Source organism: Centruroides sculpturatus, unplaced genomic scaffold (assembly GCF_000671375.1).
Source record: "Centruroides sculpturatus isolate CEXI.00-Female unplaced genomic scaffold, Cexi_2.0 scaffold2151, whole genome shotgun sequence".
Taxonomy (NCBI): Eukaryota; Metazoa; Arthropoda; class Arachnida; order Scorpiones; family Buthidae; genus Centruroides; species Centruroides sculpturatus.
Window position 1 is genome coordinate 52,226 of NW_019386243.1, and position 17,140 is coordinate 69,365.

General features: G+C 35.9%; 1 protein-coding gene across 1 annotated transcript; it reads left to right on the forward strand.

Annotated features, from left to right (window-relative positions):
• The first annotated feature begins 17 nt into the window (after positions 1 to 17).
• Positions 18 to 11,900, forward strand: LOC111614237 (CRISP/Allergen/PR-1-like). Its single transcript, XM_023355618.1, has 6 exons — positions 18 to 254; positions 790 to 1,130; positions 1,199 to 1,286; positions 10,700 to 10,881; positions 10,960 to 11,060; positions 11,789 to 11,900. Exons 2-6 carry the CDS (start codon positions 879 to 881, stop codon positions 11,898 to 11,900), a joined length of 735 nt encoding a protein of 244 aa, XP_023211386.1. The 5' UTR covers positions 18 to 254; positions 790 to 878.
• Positions 11,901 to 17,140: the final 5,240 nt, after the last annotated feature.

Sequence of the window (17,140 nt, forward strand, 5' to 3'; positions counted from 1 at the left end):
AGAAATAAATACATGTATTCAACATTTTATACGTTTTCGATTCTATGAATCTGCAACAAATGTTCGATCAGCAAACAATTATAACATCTTAAAAGTTTTCATCGTCCTCAAGAATTCTAGTTTTGTTCTTAGGATCTGTTTAACTTCAAAGTATTCTTGATATTTCTGCCTTACTCGTGTTTAGATGCCATATGTCCCATTTTTCTTGAGTTTTATATTTAAAAGTTACTCTAGGTAAGCGTTATCCATTATCGGTAAGCATCTAATTACTTCGTAGTTTTCACATTTCAGTTTAAATCATCCATTTTAAATGGATGATCTATGTTAAATCTTCCCATTTCAAAGATTGTTAAATATTACAGGTTCATCTACAATATTTTCAAACAGTTAATAATTTTTTAAAATATTATTATTAAACAGTAGGACTTCGATTTAACGGACTAATTGGAGAAAGGGGCAACTGATATTGCCGTAAGTTCATTAAATCGAATGTTTTAAAAACATATTAATACGAACTTATAACGTACAGGGTGTGCTAAAATATTGTTATAATATATAAGTATGAATAAATTATTATTATAATATACATTGAGTAATCTACTGTATACTCATTGAATCATTGACTTTTAGCAGGGTCTATCCGCAAATTAAAAAAAGTTCTATTTTTCCTTTAGAGCAGAAACAGTTTGTCCGTTAAACCGAAATCTACTGTATTTCATTATCAATGTAAACTATTATGTAGATTACAGAATAATTTTTTCAACTTTTCAAATTTATTTTTTTTTCTAGTTATCGTTATTCAGATCAATTCATATAGGCCTATAAAATATTTTATTTTTAATTTTATTTTTATAAAATTTTCGAGAGTGTATTGAAGAATGTGGCTTTATCTATTAACATGGACATTGTTAATATATAATCTAAATTCGGAACATGATAAGAAATTTTCGTACTTTATCCGTTTTGGTTCTATGTGCCAACTGAAGAGCTTTGAAAGATTTGATCATGAGAGATTTTATCCCGAAGATATAATTGTAAAGAATGCTCTAATCGGAGTGCATAATTGTTTAAGAAACAATATCAGATTCATTAATCAGGCCTTTCCTAAAGGAACTAACTTACTAAAAATGGTAGGTATATTTATAGTATGTATCACATTGTTTATTTATTTGGTTTTCAAAATGAATTGTATTTCTAGAAATGGGATGATAAGTTGTCTGAAATGGCTGCAGAATATGTTCGCCAATGTGTTAAGAAACCTGATTGCTATAAATATAATTATACCGGTAGGAAGTTTAGAAGTTTTCTTAAAATATAACACAACAAATAATAATATTGATAATATCGTTATATTAATCGTGCTTTTTGAAATCGCTATATATTTAAAATGTTCCACAGTGAAAAGTTTACTTCATCAAATTTCCAGTACTGTATAAAACTTTTTAATAGAGAGGTTGAGGCAGACGTTTTAAACGTGTAAACGTGTAGGACGGACGTTCGGCGCCGCTTCCCCGAAACCCAAAAAGTTGAACAAGGGGGTTGGAATAGCCAGCGGAATCACACCCAACATCCAAAAAACAATCGCAAAACTTCAAGCCTAACGGAAAGCGGCACCGAACGTCCGACCTACACGTTTACACGTTTAAAACGTCTGCCTCAACCTCTCTAATGATTAAAGATTTTTCTACTTTTTTTCTTTTAGGCTTTGCGTTTGTAAAAGTCGAACAGTTTTTTTTAGCTGAATTTTTATTGATTAGCTGAAAAGAATATTCAGCTAAAAATTTTTAATATTTAGTTTTCGTTATGTACTGCACTATTTAAAATTTTCATTTTTCTTTTGTTTATAAAAATCATGGAAATATAATATGCAAAGTTATATTACTAGCGACTCCGTTCTTTTCTCCTTCTTCAACCGTGTAATCTTGCGTTTTGCGAGACTCTTTATATGTTTTTTTGTAATTTGTAACAATTCTTTGGATCTTTGGCGATATTAGTTTTATCAAGGACACCAAGAAATACAATATATTGAGTTTAATAAATTTACAAAATCAGAATTAGATTTTAAAATAACCTAGTCAAAAAGTTTCTTCTGGCGTCTATTCTGATTTTTAAAATTCCAAATTAAAATTTTCTGGTGATCTAAAGAAATTTAAAGGTTAAGAGCTAGCCTATCGCTCTGGGGATCGAAACCAGATTATTTTTGATGGGCATTAATCCCGGATATGTACCGGATAGCCTCTTCCCTCATTATCTAACCGTTCCATTGTGGACCTGGCTGAACCCACGATGGGCATAGAAAACAGCTTACAAGTTAGTGTTCAAAAGACAGAGCGTCCAAAATTAAAAAACCCTAGATCTGTCCTCTACTGGTTTTACAATATTGCGTATTGTTCGAACTTGTGATCAAATGCGACTTTGCTATCTTCATTTGTACCAAGTATTACATATTTTATTGTTGAAGGTCTTTGTGTCGCTTGAGAGACAAATGTTTAATGTTAAGACAGTTATTACCTTAATATATAATTCTTCTTCACTCGTATCATATAACACTTTCTGAAATAGTTTCATTTTATGATATTGAACAAGCTATTACATACGCAACTACAAACAGACTGAATTGCAAAATAATTTTGCTTTATAAGGTACAGTATGTTGAAAAATATCTCTGGTTGGACTGCAGTTTGAAAAAAGTTGTAAACCTATAAATTCCCACTGTCGTCCGTCCTCGTGTCTGTCTGTCATTCCTTAATCTTAAGAACGGAGTTAGATGAAAAATAGACGGATACAGAAACTATAGGGGCAGCAGGGAGTTCGATTAAATGTATATGAACATTCGATGCAAACTAGAAGTTATATTATTTCAATTCAAAACTTTCCCCTGAAAAGTGTTAAATAAATGACCAACGCGATTCTATTGTTAAAGTAAAAGTATGATATACAGGGACAAGACACTACAGTACTAATTTGAGGTTGAGAGCATAAATTTTAAATTAAATAAATGAAAAATATGATTAAAAATTGCAACTCGCATTGTGACAATGGCATAATAAATAATTGAAATAATTGCTCTTTTTAATTTCACTTCATAATAGGGAGGTTGCGGCCGACGTTTTCAACGCAAAAACGTGTACGTCGGACGTTCAGCGCCGCCTTCCTGTGAGCCTAGAAGTTTGACAATGGCATTTAGAACGTCGACCACGATTCTACTGGCATTCCAAACGCCATTGTCAAACTTCTAGGCTCACAGGAAAGCGGCGATGAACGTCCGACGTACACGTTTTCGCGTTGAAAACATCGGCCGCAACCTCTCTAGTAACAAAAGAAACTTTTGCGGTAGTTTCGATTGTTTGTTTTTTTAATCTACTTCAATGATGATTTTCTTTGTTAAGGGCTACTTAGAATTTGTTTCAATAATAGATCGTATTCTTTGTTTCTTAAGTGAAGCAAGAACCTGAGAAGGAACTCGTTGTTTTAAACATTAAAAATATTTTTCTCTGTCTACAATTAAAAGTGGATTATTTTCTTTTAACTATATGTTGGCGAAAAATGTACGTATTAATTTTATAACATTAGAATTTATCTACTCCATAATTTCTAATTTTCCTTTCGTATTTGAGATTGAAAACGAATGACTTGCACTCTGGTGTCAGTTTAGAGAATTACTGAAAATAGTATTCAGAGTCCAGAAGTTAGTATTGTTACAGTAAATTCCTAAAGTCAACTTTTTTAAAAGCGCTTTTAGCCAAACGTTCCAAAACTCTTGTTGTCGATAAGTTCATCGAGTTTCTACTTCATTGAAACTGTTTCGAGACCACAGGCTACGCCACATAAGGCCCGTAGGATATTAGAAGAAGGTCATGTGACCAATTTAATGCTATGGGATGGGAAACGTTTGCTTCTATACATATACAGTCAAACCTCGGATTTCCAACTTAATTCGTTCTTAAAATTTGTTCGAAAATCGATTTGTTCTCAAACCGAAAAAATTTTCCCATACGAAACAATATAAAATGGATTAATCCGTACCCGACTCCACAAAACAAGGCCCTTTTTTACCTTTTTAGCTTTATTTCATACATAAAAGTGCTTATAAATGCAATATATTATATATAAAATAACATTACCTACAGTATATCCATTTTACATACGTAGCAGTGTTCTGTCACCGCTAACCGAAACCGAAACCATCACTTTATAAAAAAGTGCTATAAATACAGACTCGACTCAGTCTGAATGAAATATAACCAAATTAATCAATCTAATTTGAATTAAATTCAACTGAGACGCCCCGTTGTTGATTGGTTGAGCCTAGACGGCCTTGGTTGAGCCGTTGACTTTCTTTAACACAGGAAGTATACACGGCCGGATGGCCGATCGGTCAAGGTGGCAGAATACAGCTCTGGGGGACCAGAGATTGAATCCAGAAGGGTCGAATAATCCCCAGGAATTTTTCGGGGGGATCCGTATGGATATGTCGGCCCCGTCCCTCACCACCCGGTCGCCTCATTGTGAGCCTGGCTGGATCCATAATGAGTTTTCAAAAAGAGGCCCTCTTAGCGCCCACAAGGCGGAAAGAGTTTAAAAAAATCCAGAGGAAGACAGTCCTTCGACCTTGAATTATCGATTTTTATAGTTTTTCTCCTGCTATCGGTATTCCTGGTTTGCCCCACGTTCCATTGCTCGCTTCCCGATTGGTCTCTCCTTTGTTTCCAGATGAAAACCGAGACCTGATAGGGTCACGAGAAAGGTCCGGTGTCCGAGTCGAGGCGTCTATTCCACATCTTTTCGTCGACTATGCCCGGAGATTGTTGATAGAACCATAAGCCTTGCGCTCATAATTTAGCCCGTTGTTTATGATTTTTGTCGTCTTGGAACTTTAACGATCATACGCGATGTTTTTTATTCATCAAATCTTTCCCCTTTTCCGAAATTGTTTTCCTAGATCGACTATTTATGAGCGCTTGAGTCAGAGTTCTATCTTTCCCGACCGACATTCCATCTGATCCGTTACTTAATTTGTTTTCGCGTTTGTTTTAACAACTACAGTTTATTTTTCTCTCCTCTCTCTTACATAACTAACATAACCTTTGGTCCGACTCGGCAATAGCACTTTCGCTTTAATTAATATGAAATTAAATTTTTGTTTCGACCCTTTCTGAAACCTCACATCCTTTCCTCCATGTATACAATATTGTATATATTGTATATATATACTGTATATATAGATATAACATCGATGATTCAAACAAATCGATTATGACCATTGATGTTTAACCATCGCAGGACACTACTCACAACTCGAACACGGCAGCAGTTATCACTAACAAGTAAGTTGGTCACGTGATAAACATCGCACCCAACCTTTCTCTTTAAACTCAGTGTTGAGTAACGAACGTATCGATGACGTAGTCCCGTTTTCGACAGCATATTTTTTTTCTGCTGCTAGAGTTGCAGACTTTAAACCTGCTGAATTCCGATATACGAGTACTCCATGCCGCCAGTACACTAGGTACTAAAATAATATGCAGTAGGCCTACATACTTTTAATTTATAGAGTGTATTATTTTATTGGAATATCATTAATCTATGGAATCTCAACAAAGTGTTCCTAAACGTTACGAACGAAGATAATTTCTGTTTAATGCACTTTAAACAATGCGTAAACACACCTACATACTCCCAAAAGACTACAAGCTATGTAAACAAAGGTTGTATATTTTAAATTTGGAAAGGACTCACCCAAGAGCAATTTTGTCTGTTCTTTACATTTTCATACAACTAATTGCCGGGTAAAATATTTCTTAATACGCTAATTGCTTAATGATTATTTTAAAAACTATTGTACAGTACTTAGACTATTCACTATGAAATATTTTCATAATGCTGCTTAAAGCTATCTATAGGCTAGTAGCTTGTTTAATCTCTTATAATTTTCTTTTTTGTGTCTTTTGTCATTTATAATAATAATTTAAACTTTCAACCATTCATGTATGATAATTTAATTTCTCAAAATACTTTTTTTTGTTAAATATTTCGCTTCAAAACTTCAAAATATTTAATATTAATAAAAATATTATAGTATTTAATTAAATTAATTAATAAGCCCTCACAATTTTTGAGAACTTGATACTAAGTACTGTACATCAGAAGATTGTAAATAGCCCACAAACCTTTGATTTTGACATATTCTGAACGGTATCCAACACCACAAAAAATGTTTTTGCACTAATCACAGCTCATTCAATAAAACAGTTTAGTTCCTCCTCCTGAATAAAACAGTTTAATTTCTCCTCCTGCATAATACAGTATATCATTCAATTTTAATTTGTTAAAAAAATTGTTAATAAATATATACAGTAGCTATCTACATATAAACATACAAACTTATGCTATTTTAGTCCGCTATGTTTTAAGATCGATCTGTTCTCTATAGTTCATTTCAGTCACTAATAAGAGATATTAAAACTTCTCACTTTCATTACAATTTTGAAAATTTAAGTTATATTTCTTAAACTGGAGATTGATTCTACCTCTATATTGAAATTATATGATAAATACCACAGAAATAAATAAATACGTAAATATATATAAAAAATATATACTGATGGATTAAACGAAAAGTTGATGTGCGAGAAGTAAAACGAAGTGTTTGGTGATGGCGTGAACCTGCCCTGCTTGTTACTGTCATATTACACTTTGAGAGAAACAAATCTTGAGCATATATATACTATAGACTCCAAGAATAACATTCGAAACTGTAAAAAAAAAATAAGACAAAGAGAAGCAGAGTTTATAAACAACCCTTACTTTCTTCATACGGGCTATATTTGATTCTTTTTGTAGCTATGTTACCGCTAAAGCTCGAAATCCGTTAATGTGTACATTACCTAGCTAATCTGCAGATTAACTAGGGTGATCCGTTAAAGCTGCGAAAATTGTTCAATTTCTCAAATTACCTAGGTAATTTGCAGAGTATCTAGGTAATCTGCACATTAACGGCTTCCGTATCGTTAAAGTTCAAAAGTTTGTTTCTTTCACTTCCTTTCCCCACTCCTTCTTTTTACGTAGATAAATTTAAATCCTAGAATGCAAGCAAGCACCGAATTGGTGAGTAAAATCAAGAAAAGATTCTTCGCAAACCTCTTTAGCGAAGATTTAAAATATAATACGTAGTGTTTTAATAACAAACCAAAGTATGATTCCATAATTGAAGATGTAAAGCAAATAAAAGTTTCCAAGAAGAAAGAATCATCTCGAGATTATCAAATAATTCAAAGGTGTGATGTGTTGACTGTACGAGGCTGTGAAAAACTCATTGAGCCGTTGTCAGATGCGCGAGAAAGGTTTGAAAAAGTTTGTCCATGCCGGAGAATTGTTTGACATTCGATAAAAACTGAAGAAGACCTTGAAAAATTAGAAGATTCACAAGAGACTGTGATTATGAGATCACAGTCAAATCTTACTCAAGAGGACATTCCGTTATCCCCCGCTTCTACAGAATCACCTATAGAAATACAAGAATTTACCGATAGTAATCTTAAACTGCCTTCTATACCGTTGATTGATGATGCAGTCACGAAGAATATTCAGTTACCCTGCACCTCCAAGGAATCGCCTCTGCAAGTTGAAGAAGTCATCACTGAGTTACTCTCAACTTCAGCAGAATCGCCATCACAGTTTCGTACGGAGCCTGTAAAGAGCACTATACAAGACATAGTCTGTATTGTTTGCTCAAAAGCAGCATCAAGTGCTCACAAGTGTAAATCGTGTAATATGTTTGTTCACGCAGTTTGTGGTGAAGTAGATCCTAAAGAGGAAGGGTATGGTAAGAATGTATTGTGCATCATCTGTAAAAAGAATATGGATCAGAAAATACAGCGTGATGAAGCCAAGAAATGTTTAGAAAAGCAAGCAAAGAAAATGTTAGCAGTTTCTAATGCAAAGCACCCAAACGTCGATGAAGGTTTCGCTGTGAGAATTAAAGTACCCGAAGAAGACAGAGCAAAAACTGATGCACGTTCAATTTTAGCTGTGGTTCTTAGTAAAACAGAGGATGGCTTTTATAAACTTGATACTAAAACAGGTATTTTAAAACAATTGTATGCAAAATCTGAATTCAGTGTTTGCAAAGAGAGATTTTTAACGAAAGAAGATGGATGTCCCTGCTGTAGAAATATCTTTACGTCAAACAGCAATAAAACAATCCCTTGGTACTGGGCAGGGTTTCAGAAAATGTGACTGCAAATCTAAATGTACCACAAATAGGCGTGCTTGTCGCAAAAACCAATTGCTACGTAATTCAAAGTGTCACCAATCTTTAGATTGCACTAATAAGTAAGTACAATTTTATCATATGTTTTGCAAATTCATTTCCCTAATTGTAGTAATATTTTAAACCGTTTGATTTTTGTATTAAAGTTTTTTTAATTGATTGATGATTGATTCAATCAACTAATTTGTTGATTGTATTAACTTGATTCTTTAGATATTGAAGATTAAATAAATAACATTATGTTAATTTAAGCGTACAGAAACGTTGCTGTTGTTCCAGCAAAAATCTTATTTTCACTTTACCGAGTGCCTAGTAGGTAATTTTCAGATTACCTAGATAATCTGAACATTACCTAAGTAATTTGAGAAATGGAATAATTTTCGCAGCTTTAACGGATCACCCTAGTTAATCTGCAGATTAGCTAGGTAATGCGCACATTAACGGATTTCGAGCTTTAGCGGTAACAGCTATATGAACAGAACCGCAAAATAAACTTAGCAGCGACTTCCACGAAAATTTTATAAATGGCATAAAGATTTTGTGGAACGCGCTGCTATAGCGTTTTTATAAACGCCGTAAATAAAAATCTCTGCTAAGCGCGCTTCGATCTTGAACTCTTCCTTCAGGCAACTTTTTTTTTATTCTATAGACCTTTAATGCCCTGCAACCAATAAGATCTTTCTTCCTTGCCTATCATGAGTTCCTTCGGGTCCACAATGAGACGGCCAAATGACAAGTGACGAAGTCAACATATCGGGCAAACCACCCATGAAAACTTCCTAACCCGTACTCAAACTGGGTGCCAAGAGTGGCAGGGTCTACTACCTCAACCATTCGGTTGTCGAATGCCAGTTAATAAGGCCGGGTGGCCGAGTGGTGAAGGTGACAGCTTACCGTTTTGGGGGACCTGGGTTCGAATCCGAACGGGTCGATAAATCCTCAGGAAATTTTCGGAGGAGTGGTTCGTTTGGATATGTCGGGCCCCGTCTCTCACCACTCGGCCGCCCCATTGTAAGTCTGGCCGAACCTGGCTAAAAGAATAGTGCCCACAGGGCGAAAAGAGTTTTAAAAAAATGCCACTTATTAAAAACTTTGTAAAGGTAAATGTTTGTAGGTACGATGGTTCAGGATATATACTTTCTCATAAACCGTCGCATTAATTTTTAGTAATTGTACTTCTGTAAGTAACTTTATACTATAAAAATTCCAAAGTACTATCGCAAAAATTAATTTAAATAAGAACTGGAGTTAATATTACATAACATCGAAGAAGCGCATGATGATAGCGACTCGCAAGTCAGTCAGGCAACTCGCTAAACTCTTTGTTATACTTCGTGAGTAAACTTTTTGTTTGATCATTTGGTGTACTGAACAATTTTTTATCCTCGAGCTTATTTAATATCTGGTATTTAGATCCGATTATAAATGATGAATGAAAGAAAATATACAGTTAATACAGTTACTAAGAAATAAAACATTTATATCAAGTGAGCCATTAATAATAAACAACGCTTTTTGCCCACGACTATAAATTAGACAGAATTAGATAATATAAATAGGGTATAACAATTTGCAGGGCTTATCACACCAAGGCCGACTGAAAGAAGGACCAGAACTTTTGTAAAAAAAGGTTGGTCTTTAATAATCACATATCAAATTTAGGTAAGTATGCATTTCAGGTACAAGGACCCCTCATCAGCTTACAAACACATGGAAACAACGTAACAAATACAATACCAATAACCTGTCAATACAACGGGATAACCAACAGTGCACTGCATTTACTTTGTAAAATGCAGATGGACAGTGCAGTTGACTTCACAAAGGCTTATAGATCAGATGTATTTTGTTTGTGTTAAAATCTGGAAACCAATTGGTTTTAATAAGATGTAACCGTCTACCAGAATTTGGAAAATGTCGGAGAAACTAAAACATTTACTGGTCCCAGATAATATGTAATACCACATTGTCATTGTATTATAATTTATACTTGATATTTTAGTTTTAGTGTATGGGTTACATTGAGAAATTGTAAATGCAGTGCACTGCATATGTTGGTTATCCCGTTGTATTGGCAGGTTATTGATATTGTATTTGTTACGTTGTTACCATGTGTTTGTAAGCTGATGAGGGGTCCTTGTACCCGAAATGCATACTTACCTAAATTTGATACGTGATTATTAAAGACCAACCTTTTTTATAAAAGTTCTGGTCCTTCTTTCAGTTGGCCTTGGTGTGATAAGCCCTGCAAATTGTTATACCCTATTTAGGTTATCTAATTCTGTCTAAAGTGAGTCATTGCCTACTTTAAATGGCCATATTACTGAAATACAGCGCTCTTACTATTAGTTTAATTCACAAGTATTTTGTTGCGAAATTAATGAAATAGTCTACATTATCATTTAAAATTGATAATATATTTTCCAGATGATACTCAGGTGGAACAAAATTTCAAAGCAGTTGTACATAATAAAAACTATGAAGTAAACGATCCTGTTCTAAGATTTGCAAATATAATTAAAGAATGGGCATTTGAAATAAAGGATCTGCCTGGCAGTATTGTTCAAAATTTTCAACCTGATAATAGCCCAGAAAACGATTGGGTTAATGTATGTTTTGAGTTAAGTTTTCCGTTACACTTTCTTTTGTGACGATCAAATTTTTGATATTTTTCTTTTTGTTTTCAGCTATTTCGAGCTACGACGTACAAAGTGGGATGCGCTATTGTAACTTTTCAACTGAATAACGAAAAATTTAAAGAAATATATGCATGCAATTATGCACCTGCGTAAGTACAGTGTACAGTGTGGACATATATTATAGTAAAGAAGTTTTAAGCTTTCAATATACTGTATAGTCTACTTATATTAATAGTTAAATTAATATTTTTTCCTTAAAGAGAAAGCTCCACTGTAAGATGAATTGATTACTTTAATGATTTATTACTTGAAATTCATTTAAGCTTCTATTATGCTTTAATGCATTAGGATAATGTTATGATTAAAAAGTGGAAATGGAATTTTACTAAATGTTATCTAAAACTTCCCGTACAAAAACAAATTCTTGAAAATTAATGCGAACATTGAAAATGATAAAACAGTTACTGTATATAGCTACTGTATAATACGAAGTCTTATTTGAAATATATTGGTACTATGCGATACATCGATTGCTATCAGTTTCAAGATGGGTTATCTGTATTGTATGTTACTAATCAAGCCACTGTATACCGGATGGTCGAAGATGTCTACCATTCTGGGGAGACCTGGGATCAAATCCGGAAGAGATTCTGGGCTGGCCACGTGTAGTTTACCGGATTTTCTTTGTGTGTCTAATAACTAACTGCAGCCAGTTTTCAATAGAAAGTCTTCTCGAGAAACACTGCTCTGAGAAATTTATTTCTTCAAATCATTTTCATTTTATATATTATTCTTAAATTATTAATAGATTTGAAATTTAATTAATAACTTTCTTAGCATTAGTAATAAATTGTAGTTTCATGCTGTTTTAAAATAGGAAATTGAAAAACGGAGAAGAAATATATAAAAAGGGAGAAACTAAGTGGTGCACTGAGTGTCCAGCTGAAATGAAATGTCATCGAAGATGGTTTCGTTTGTGCGGTAAGTAGTAGATGATATAATTGTGACTGATACTTCTAAATTTATGTTTATGTATGTATGCACACGCACACGCATGCACACAAACATTAATTTATCTTGTCACTCATATACAGTAGTCATAAGTGCCTACAATAGCTCATATGTGTATAGGGCACTCCTGTAGTAGCGGATACGCAGAGCGACCGCTATTAACGAACGCGGCCTATAGGCTATTCATTGTTTTTAAAAATAATTTTGTTATTATGAGAGTCTCCTGTAACAGGCAGGACTATCGATAACTTGTATGAGTCCGGGGTAGAGCAGGCTCCTTTTGTCTGTTAGCAGGCCCATTCATCTTTTTTGGTTTTGAATAAATGAAACACGGAGACTTTCTTTATTTTAATAAAAAGCAGTCTTAAAGATTTTATTTACGTTAGTGAAAATAACGTTAATTTTATCGGGGTAAGAATGACTAGAAGACACCTAAGTTTTCTCCGAACACTGGAAAAATCTCTAGCTCTCCCTCTCTCTCGGCGTTCTGATAACAGGGTAAAATACTTTTATTTATTATATTAAAAATAGGAAATGTCCAAGAGCAAATGATCTATACCCCAAACCAACATAATATCCCAAGCGCAGATAACAATGAATAAAACTTTAAAACAAAATTTAAGAATTATAAAGCATACTTTTACAAAACATTTTATTTCGCGAATAATCACTGTAAAGCGTAATGTTCTATATTAATCAAACTATGAACTACAGTAGACCCCCTATAACGCTTAGATGCGTTCCACGTTATTCGAATTTTACGTTGTAGGAATCATAAAATACATGAGCCAATCGCAGCCCGACACGTGTGAAGTTTACGGACTAAGGCTGTTTGAAAGGTTTTCTTCTATAAAATTAACTGATTCTAGACTCAACATTTCCAAAACACGTATAATTTTTTGGGAATAATCCGTATAAACTATGCTATAAACAAAAAATTATAGGATTACTTACCGAGTGTGCACCGTTCGACTACGCCGTTGCTTACCCTTGTTTTCGTCGCGGAGCAGCGCACCAAACGGCGGCCGCGTTTTCTGATAAATTATTTTTCTGCGAAAAATTCGCTAAACTTTGGAGACATCATTAATAGAAATAATTTTTATGACCGTTAAATAAGAAATGTTTCTTTCACAAGAAATGTATAATATTTGTAATTTGTAATTTGTAATTTGTAAAAGAGGGTGAGAGAGCTGTCGGTCTTTTAGCTGACTGACTTAGCTCGTTTAGATAGGAAACGGAAAGAAGGTTCGAAGGTAAGATGATAAGCAGCAAGAGGAAGTTAGATAGATAGGAGAGAGGAAGGAAGTGACCATGGGTTCCATGGGCGCCCGAAACGCCTCAACACACTAAGTAAAACAAAATATGGTTACAAGGTCCAATAATAGCATGGAAACCATATAAACAAAATGGCGCGGCAATACAAACAGTATTCAGGGTTAATGTTTACAATTTATATAAGGTAATATCGAGCAATTAATTAATGTAAAACAGGGGAAGTTATATGTACTGTACATGGCATATACGATCAGGAACCGTCCTTGTTATCTTCGTCTGTTTCACTTTCCGATGTTTGGTGGATTGGACTATTGTCATTCGGTGTTTGTTGCTGTTTTTTGAGGTAGTCCGGTTTTAGTTCTTTTGTTTTCTTGACGAATGTTTGAAGGCTGCACCACAGTCGTTTGGTGGCAAAGATGTCTGCCAGCTGTGGTGGCCATGTTAGTCCACTTGTGATGGTGTCCCTAAAAAATTCTGCTCTATGCTGGTGGAATTTAGGGCAGTGGAACATAAAATGTTCGGCGTCTCCCTCACTTTTAAGTTCACAGTCACATTTATTGTCCGTGCGTTTTTTAAAGCGGTAAAGGTAAGACTGAAATTTCCCATGACCCGTTAGGCATTGGGTCATGTCTGGATCGGGTTCAAAGTGATGGGCTTTTTTCCTTGCCGTTAGAGTTGGTATAAATCTATGGCAGAGTCTTCCCGTCTTGGAGTTGTCCCATTCAATCTGCCATAGGGTGTTTGTGATTGAGTTTATTTTCTCCCAGATCATCGTCATCGGTATGCGTGAGTAGGTGTGGGGGGAGTGGAGTACGCAAGCCTTTTTGGCCAGCAGGTCCACTGTTTCGTTCCCTCCATAACCTTTGTGGGCCGGAATCCAGTTGAAGTGGATGATTCTATGCATAGCAAGAGAGTTTGCGGTGTTTATTAGTTCTCTTCCTAGTCGTGTGGCTCTCCTTTTGTTCTCAAGTGTGTGCAGCACTGCCCTGCTGTCAGTGTAAATATTTATTATCCCTTTGTAATAATTGATGTTAGTGGCTATGTGAGTTAGGGCCTTGTGCATTGCCCAAAGTTCAGCCTGCATGACACTGCAGTAAGGTGCCATCTTGAGGTGTGCTTGGAAGGTCTTCCGGCCATTTCGTGCAAATATGGCCACTCCCGCACCCACTCCCCTTTCCTGTTTAGACCCATCTGTGTAGACAGCCCAATCACTTGGTGTGTTTTCTATTCCCTCAAACTGTAGGTCAACATTGTAGTGTGTTTCGTCAGCTGGGTGGAAATAGTTCCTCCCGCTTTCGTAGTCATCTATCCCGTGGCATTTTATTTTGTCTATTAAATCATCACAATTAGCTGGAATTTTCTCCTCCTTCCTGTTATTGGCCTTTCCTTGATCTGTCCATTGTGTGATGTCTCCTTTGGAAAGGTACCACTTCCATGTGAGTGCCTTGGCTGTGAGGTGTATTGGCTGTATACCTGCGAGAACCAGTAGCGCGTCCGTGGGTGTCGTCCTGTAAGCTCTACACATTTGTAGGGCTGCTCTGCGCTGAATGGACATGAGTTTCCTCCTTCCATGTATGCTATTTAATGCTTCATGCCATACAGGTATTGCATAAAGCACAGCTGGCTCTATTGCTGCCTTGTAAATGATTTTGCAGTTCCGAAAATTTAGCCCCCACTCTTTGCCTGCTATCCATGTCAGGAAATTTATCTTCTGGTTAGTTTTCCTACATATTTCTTCAATGTGGCTTTGCCAGTTCAATTTTTGGTCAAAGTATATACCGAGGTACTTTAATTCCGTGACTGTTTTGATTTTCTTGCCATCGATGTGCACACCTATCGCTCTTTTTAGTTGCCCCCGCTTGTCTTTTCGTGTGCATGTCATTGATGCACACTTTGCACGATTTATCGGTAACTTGTGATTAATGCTCCATTCCTGTACTTTCTGCACTACCTTATTTGCCTCTTTGGCTAGGTGGTCACAGTTTTTATTGGCTATCATGATCAGCAGATCATCGGCGAAAGCTTGAATTTTTATGTCCGTGGATTGTTCTATTGTATACAGTAATCCATCGAAAACCAGGTTCCAGAGGCCCGGACCACATCGTGATCCTTGTGGGCAACCTCTGTGTACCGTACTGCTTACCGAGATATTGTTTGTGGTGAATTCCACCCGTCTGTCCGTAAGATAGCTCTTCACCAGGTTAGTAATGTTCCTTGGGCAGTCCACCTCCTTTAACCTGTAGAGCACGTTCGGCCACCATAGGTGGTCGAAAGCCTTTTTGTAGTCAATGCTGATCATTATAGCATGTTTGTTGTTCTCCCGAGCATTTTTAACAAAGTTTTTGGCGTTTAGAATCGCCTCGACTGCTGACCGCCCCTTCCTAAACCCGTACTGGCTGCTATTCATGCAATCGGTTTTAAACAGATGGTGGTTTATTCTATCTATCATTAGGCCGTCAAGAACTTTCCCTAGCACAGGTAGAAGGCTGATCGGTCTGTAATCATCAGGGGACTGTGGGTTGTCTCGTTTTGGAATGAATCTAATATTTCCCGTTTTCCAGTTTGTCGGGAATATCCCCATTCGCAGGCACTCATTGAATAGGTGGACAAACGCCATCGGTATCTCCTCAAATCCGGCCTTAACCATTTCTGCCGTTACTCCATCTCTTCCTGGGGCCTTTCCGTTCGCTAGTGTTTTTATTGCTTTCCTTACTTCACTGAAAGTGAACATTCTGTCGTTTTCTGTTCTCGGGTCTTGTTGGCTCTGTAGCCGCGTCAGTTTATGGATTTCTAGGTCGTCTGCAGTTGAGTCCTGAGGGAAATGGTGTTTCAACAAGTTTTGGATATTTCCTTCTATATCACCAAGGTTGCGTTCCCTATGCTCTTCGTTACCAGGTGTTATGTCTGGGATTCGCAGCCTTTGTCTTCTATTTACTATCAGGCGGTATGGAGTCTCCCAAGGCCCTTTGGCGTTTGTGCTGGTGCAGAATTCTCTCCATGCCCTAGTGCGAGCTGTATTGATCTTCTTCTTGTAGTCTTTTAATTGAGCCCTATATTCTATTTTTAGCCTGTTTTTGGTCTCTTCATTCTTTGATCTTGTTATTTTCCTTCTTGTTTTGTTTATATCCTTTTTTGCTCTTGTAAGCTCAGCTGTCCACCAATGTGTTTTTCTTTTCTTTGTCTTCCTAGATATGGTGGCTTGTTTACCTGCGCTTTGTAGTGTATAAAATTAGTGCTGTATTAGACTTACGGTACCTAATTTACATACTGTACAGACGATAGTAAACTCAACTTACTCGCCTAAACTCTCCGTAGCATGCAGCTGGACGGCGGAAAATAGTTCGGCTGCTCGTCCACTATTGGTCCAGATACGACCAATCTTGTCGCGACACGAGTCGGCGACGACGTTTTACGAGTCTCTTTATATGAATACTGCCGCAATTTTTTCGCTACGTTATAGGAATTTTCGTTATAGGAACGTACGTTATAGGGGGTCGACTGTACTTGTAAACAATAAAAGAATGATCTATGAGATATAGAGGTATCCCTTGTATTGGTACAACACGGTTTTGCTCTAATACTGTTCGAAAATTGAGGAAATCCTCGTACAACACGATTTCCGGTTTTGTTCTAACACGGTTTTGAAAAGACTCCGTACAAAATTTCACAATTTTTAAGTGTAATTTCCATCATTCGACATTTTTTTAAGTAAACGCGTGTTATCTCAAATTTGCTTAGGGATTTTAGAATATTGAAATTTTCTTTGTTTTGTGCCTTTCGCCAGGTTTACTTTAATGAAAACTAATAATGCAATTTTTTTTATTCCTTGTCCTAGCTTTCCTGTCGTTATCGTTGCTTTCAGGTTTTAGCCTTTAAGACTGTCACCAGCGAGGTTGAGGCCGAAGTTTTAAACACGAAAACGTGTACGTCGGACGTTCAGCGC

Bases quoted from the DNA above. Each gene is read 5' to 3' on its own strand.
- LOC111614237 (XM_023355618.1), top strand. From the start codon at position 879: ATGTGGCTTTATCTATTAACATGGACATTGTTAATATATAATCTAAAT. The intron at 1,131-1,198 runs GTAGGTATATTT...TTGTATTTCTAG, and splicing joins GAACTAACTTACTAAAAATG to AAATGGGATGATAAGTTGTC. The intron at 1,287-10,699 runs GTAGGAAGTTTA...TATATTTTCCAG, and splicing joins CTATAAATATAATTATACCG to ATGATACTCAGGTGGAACAA.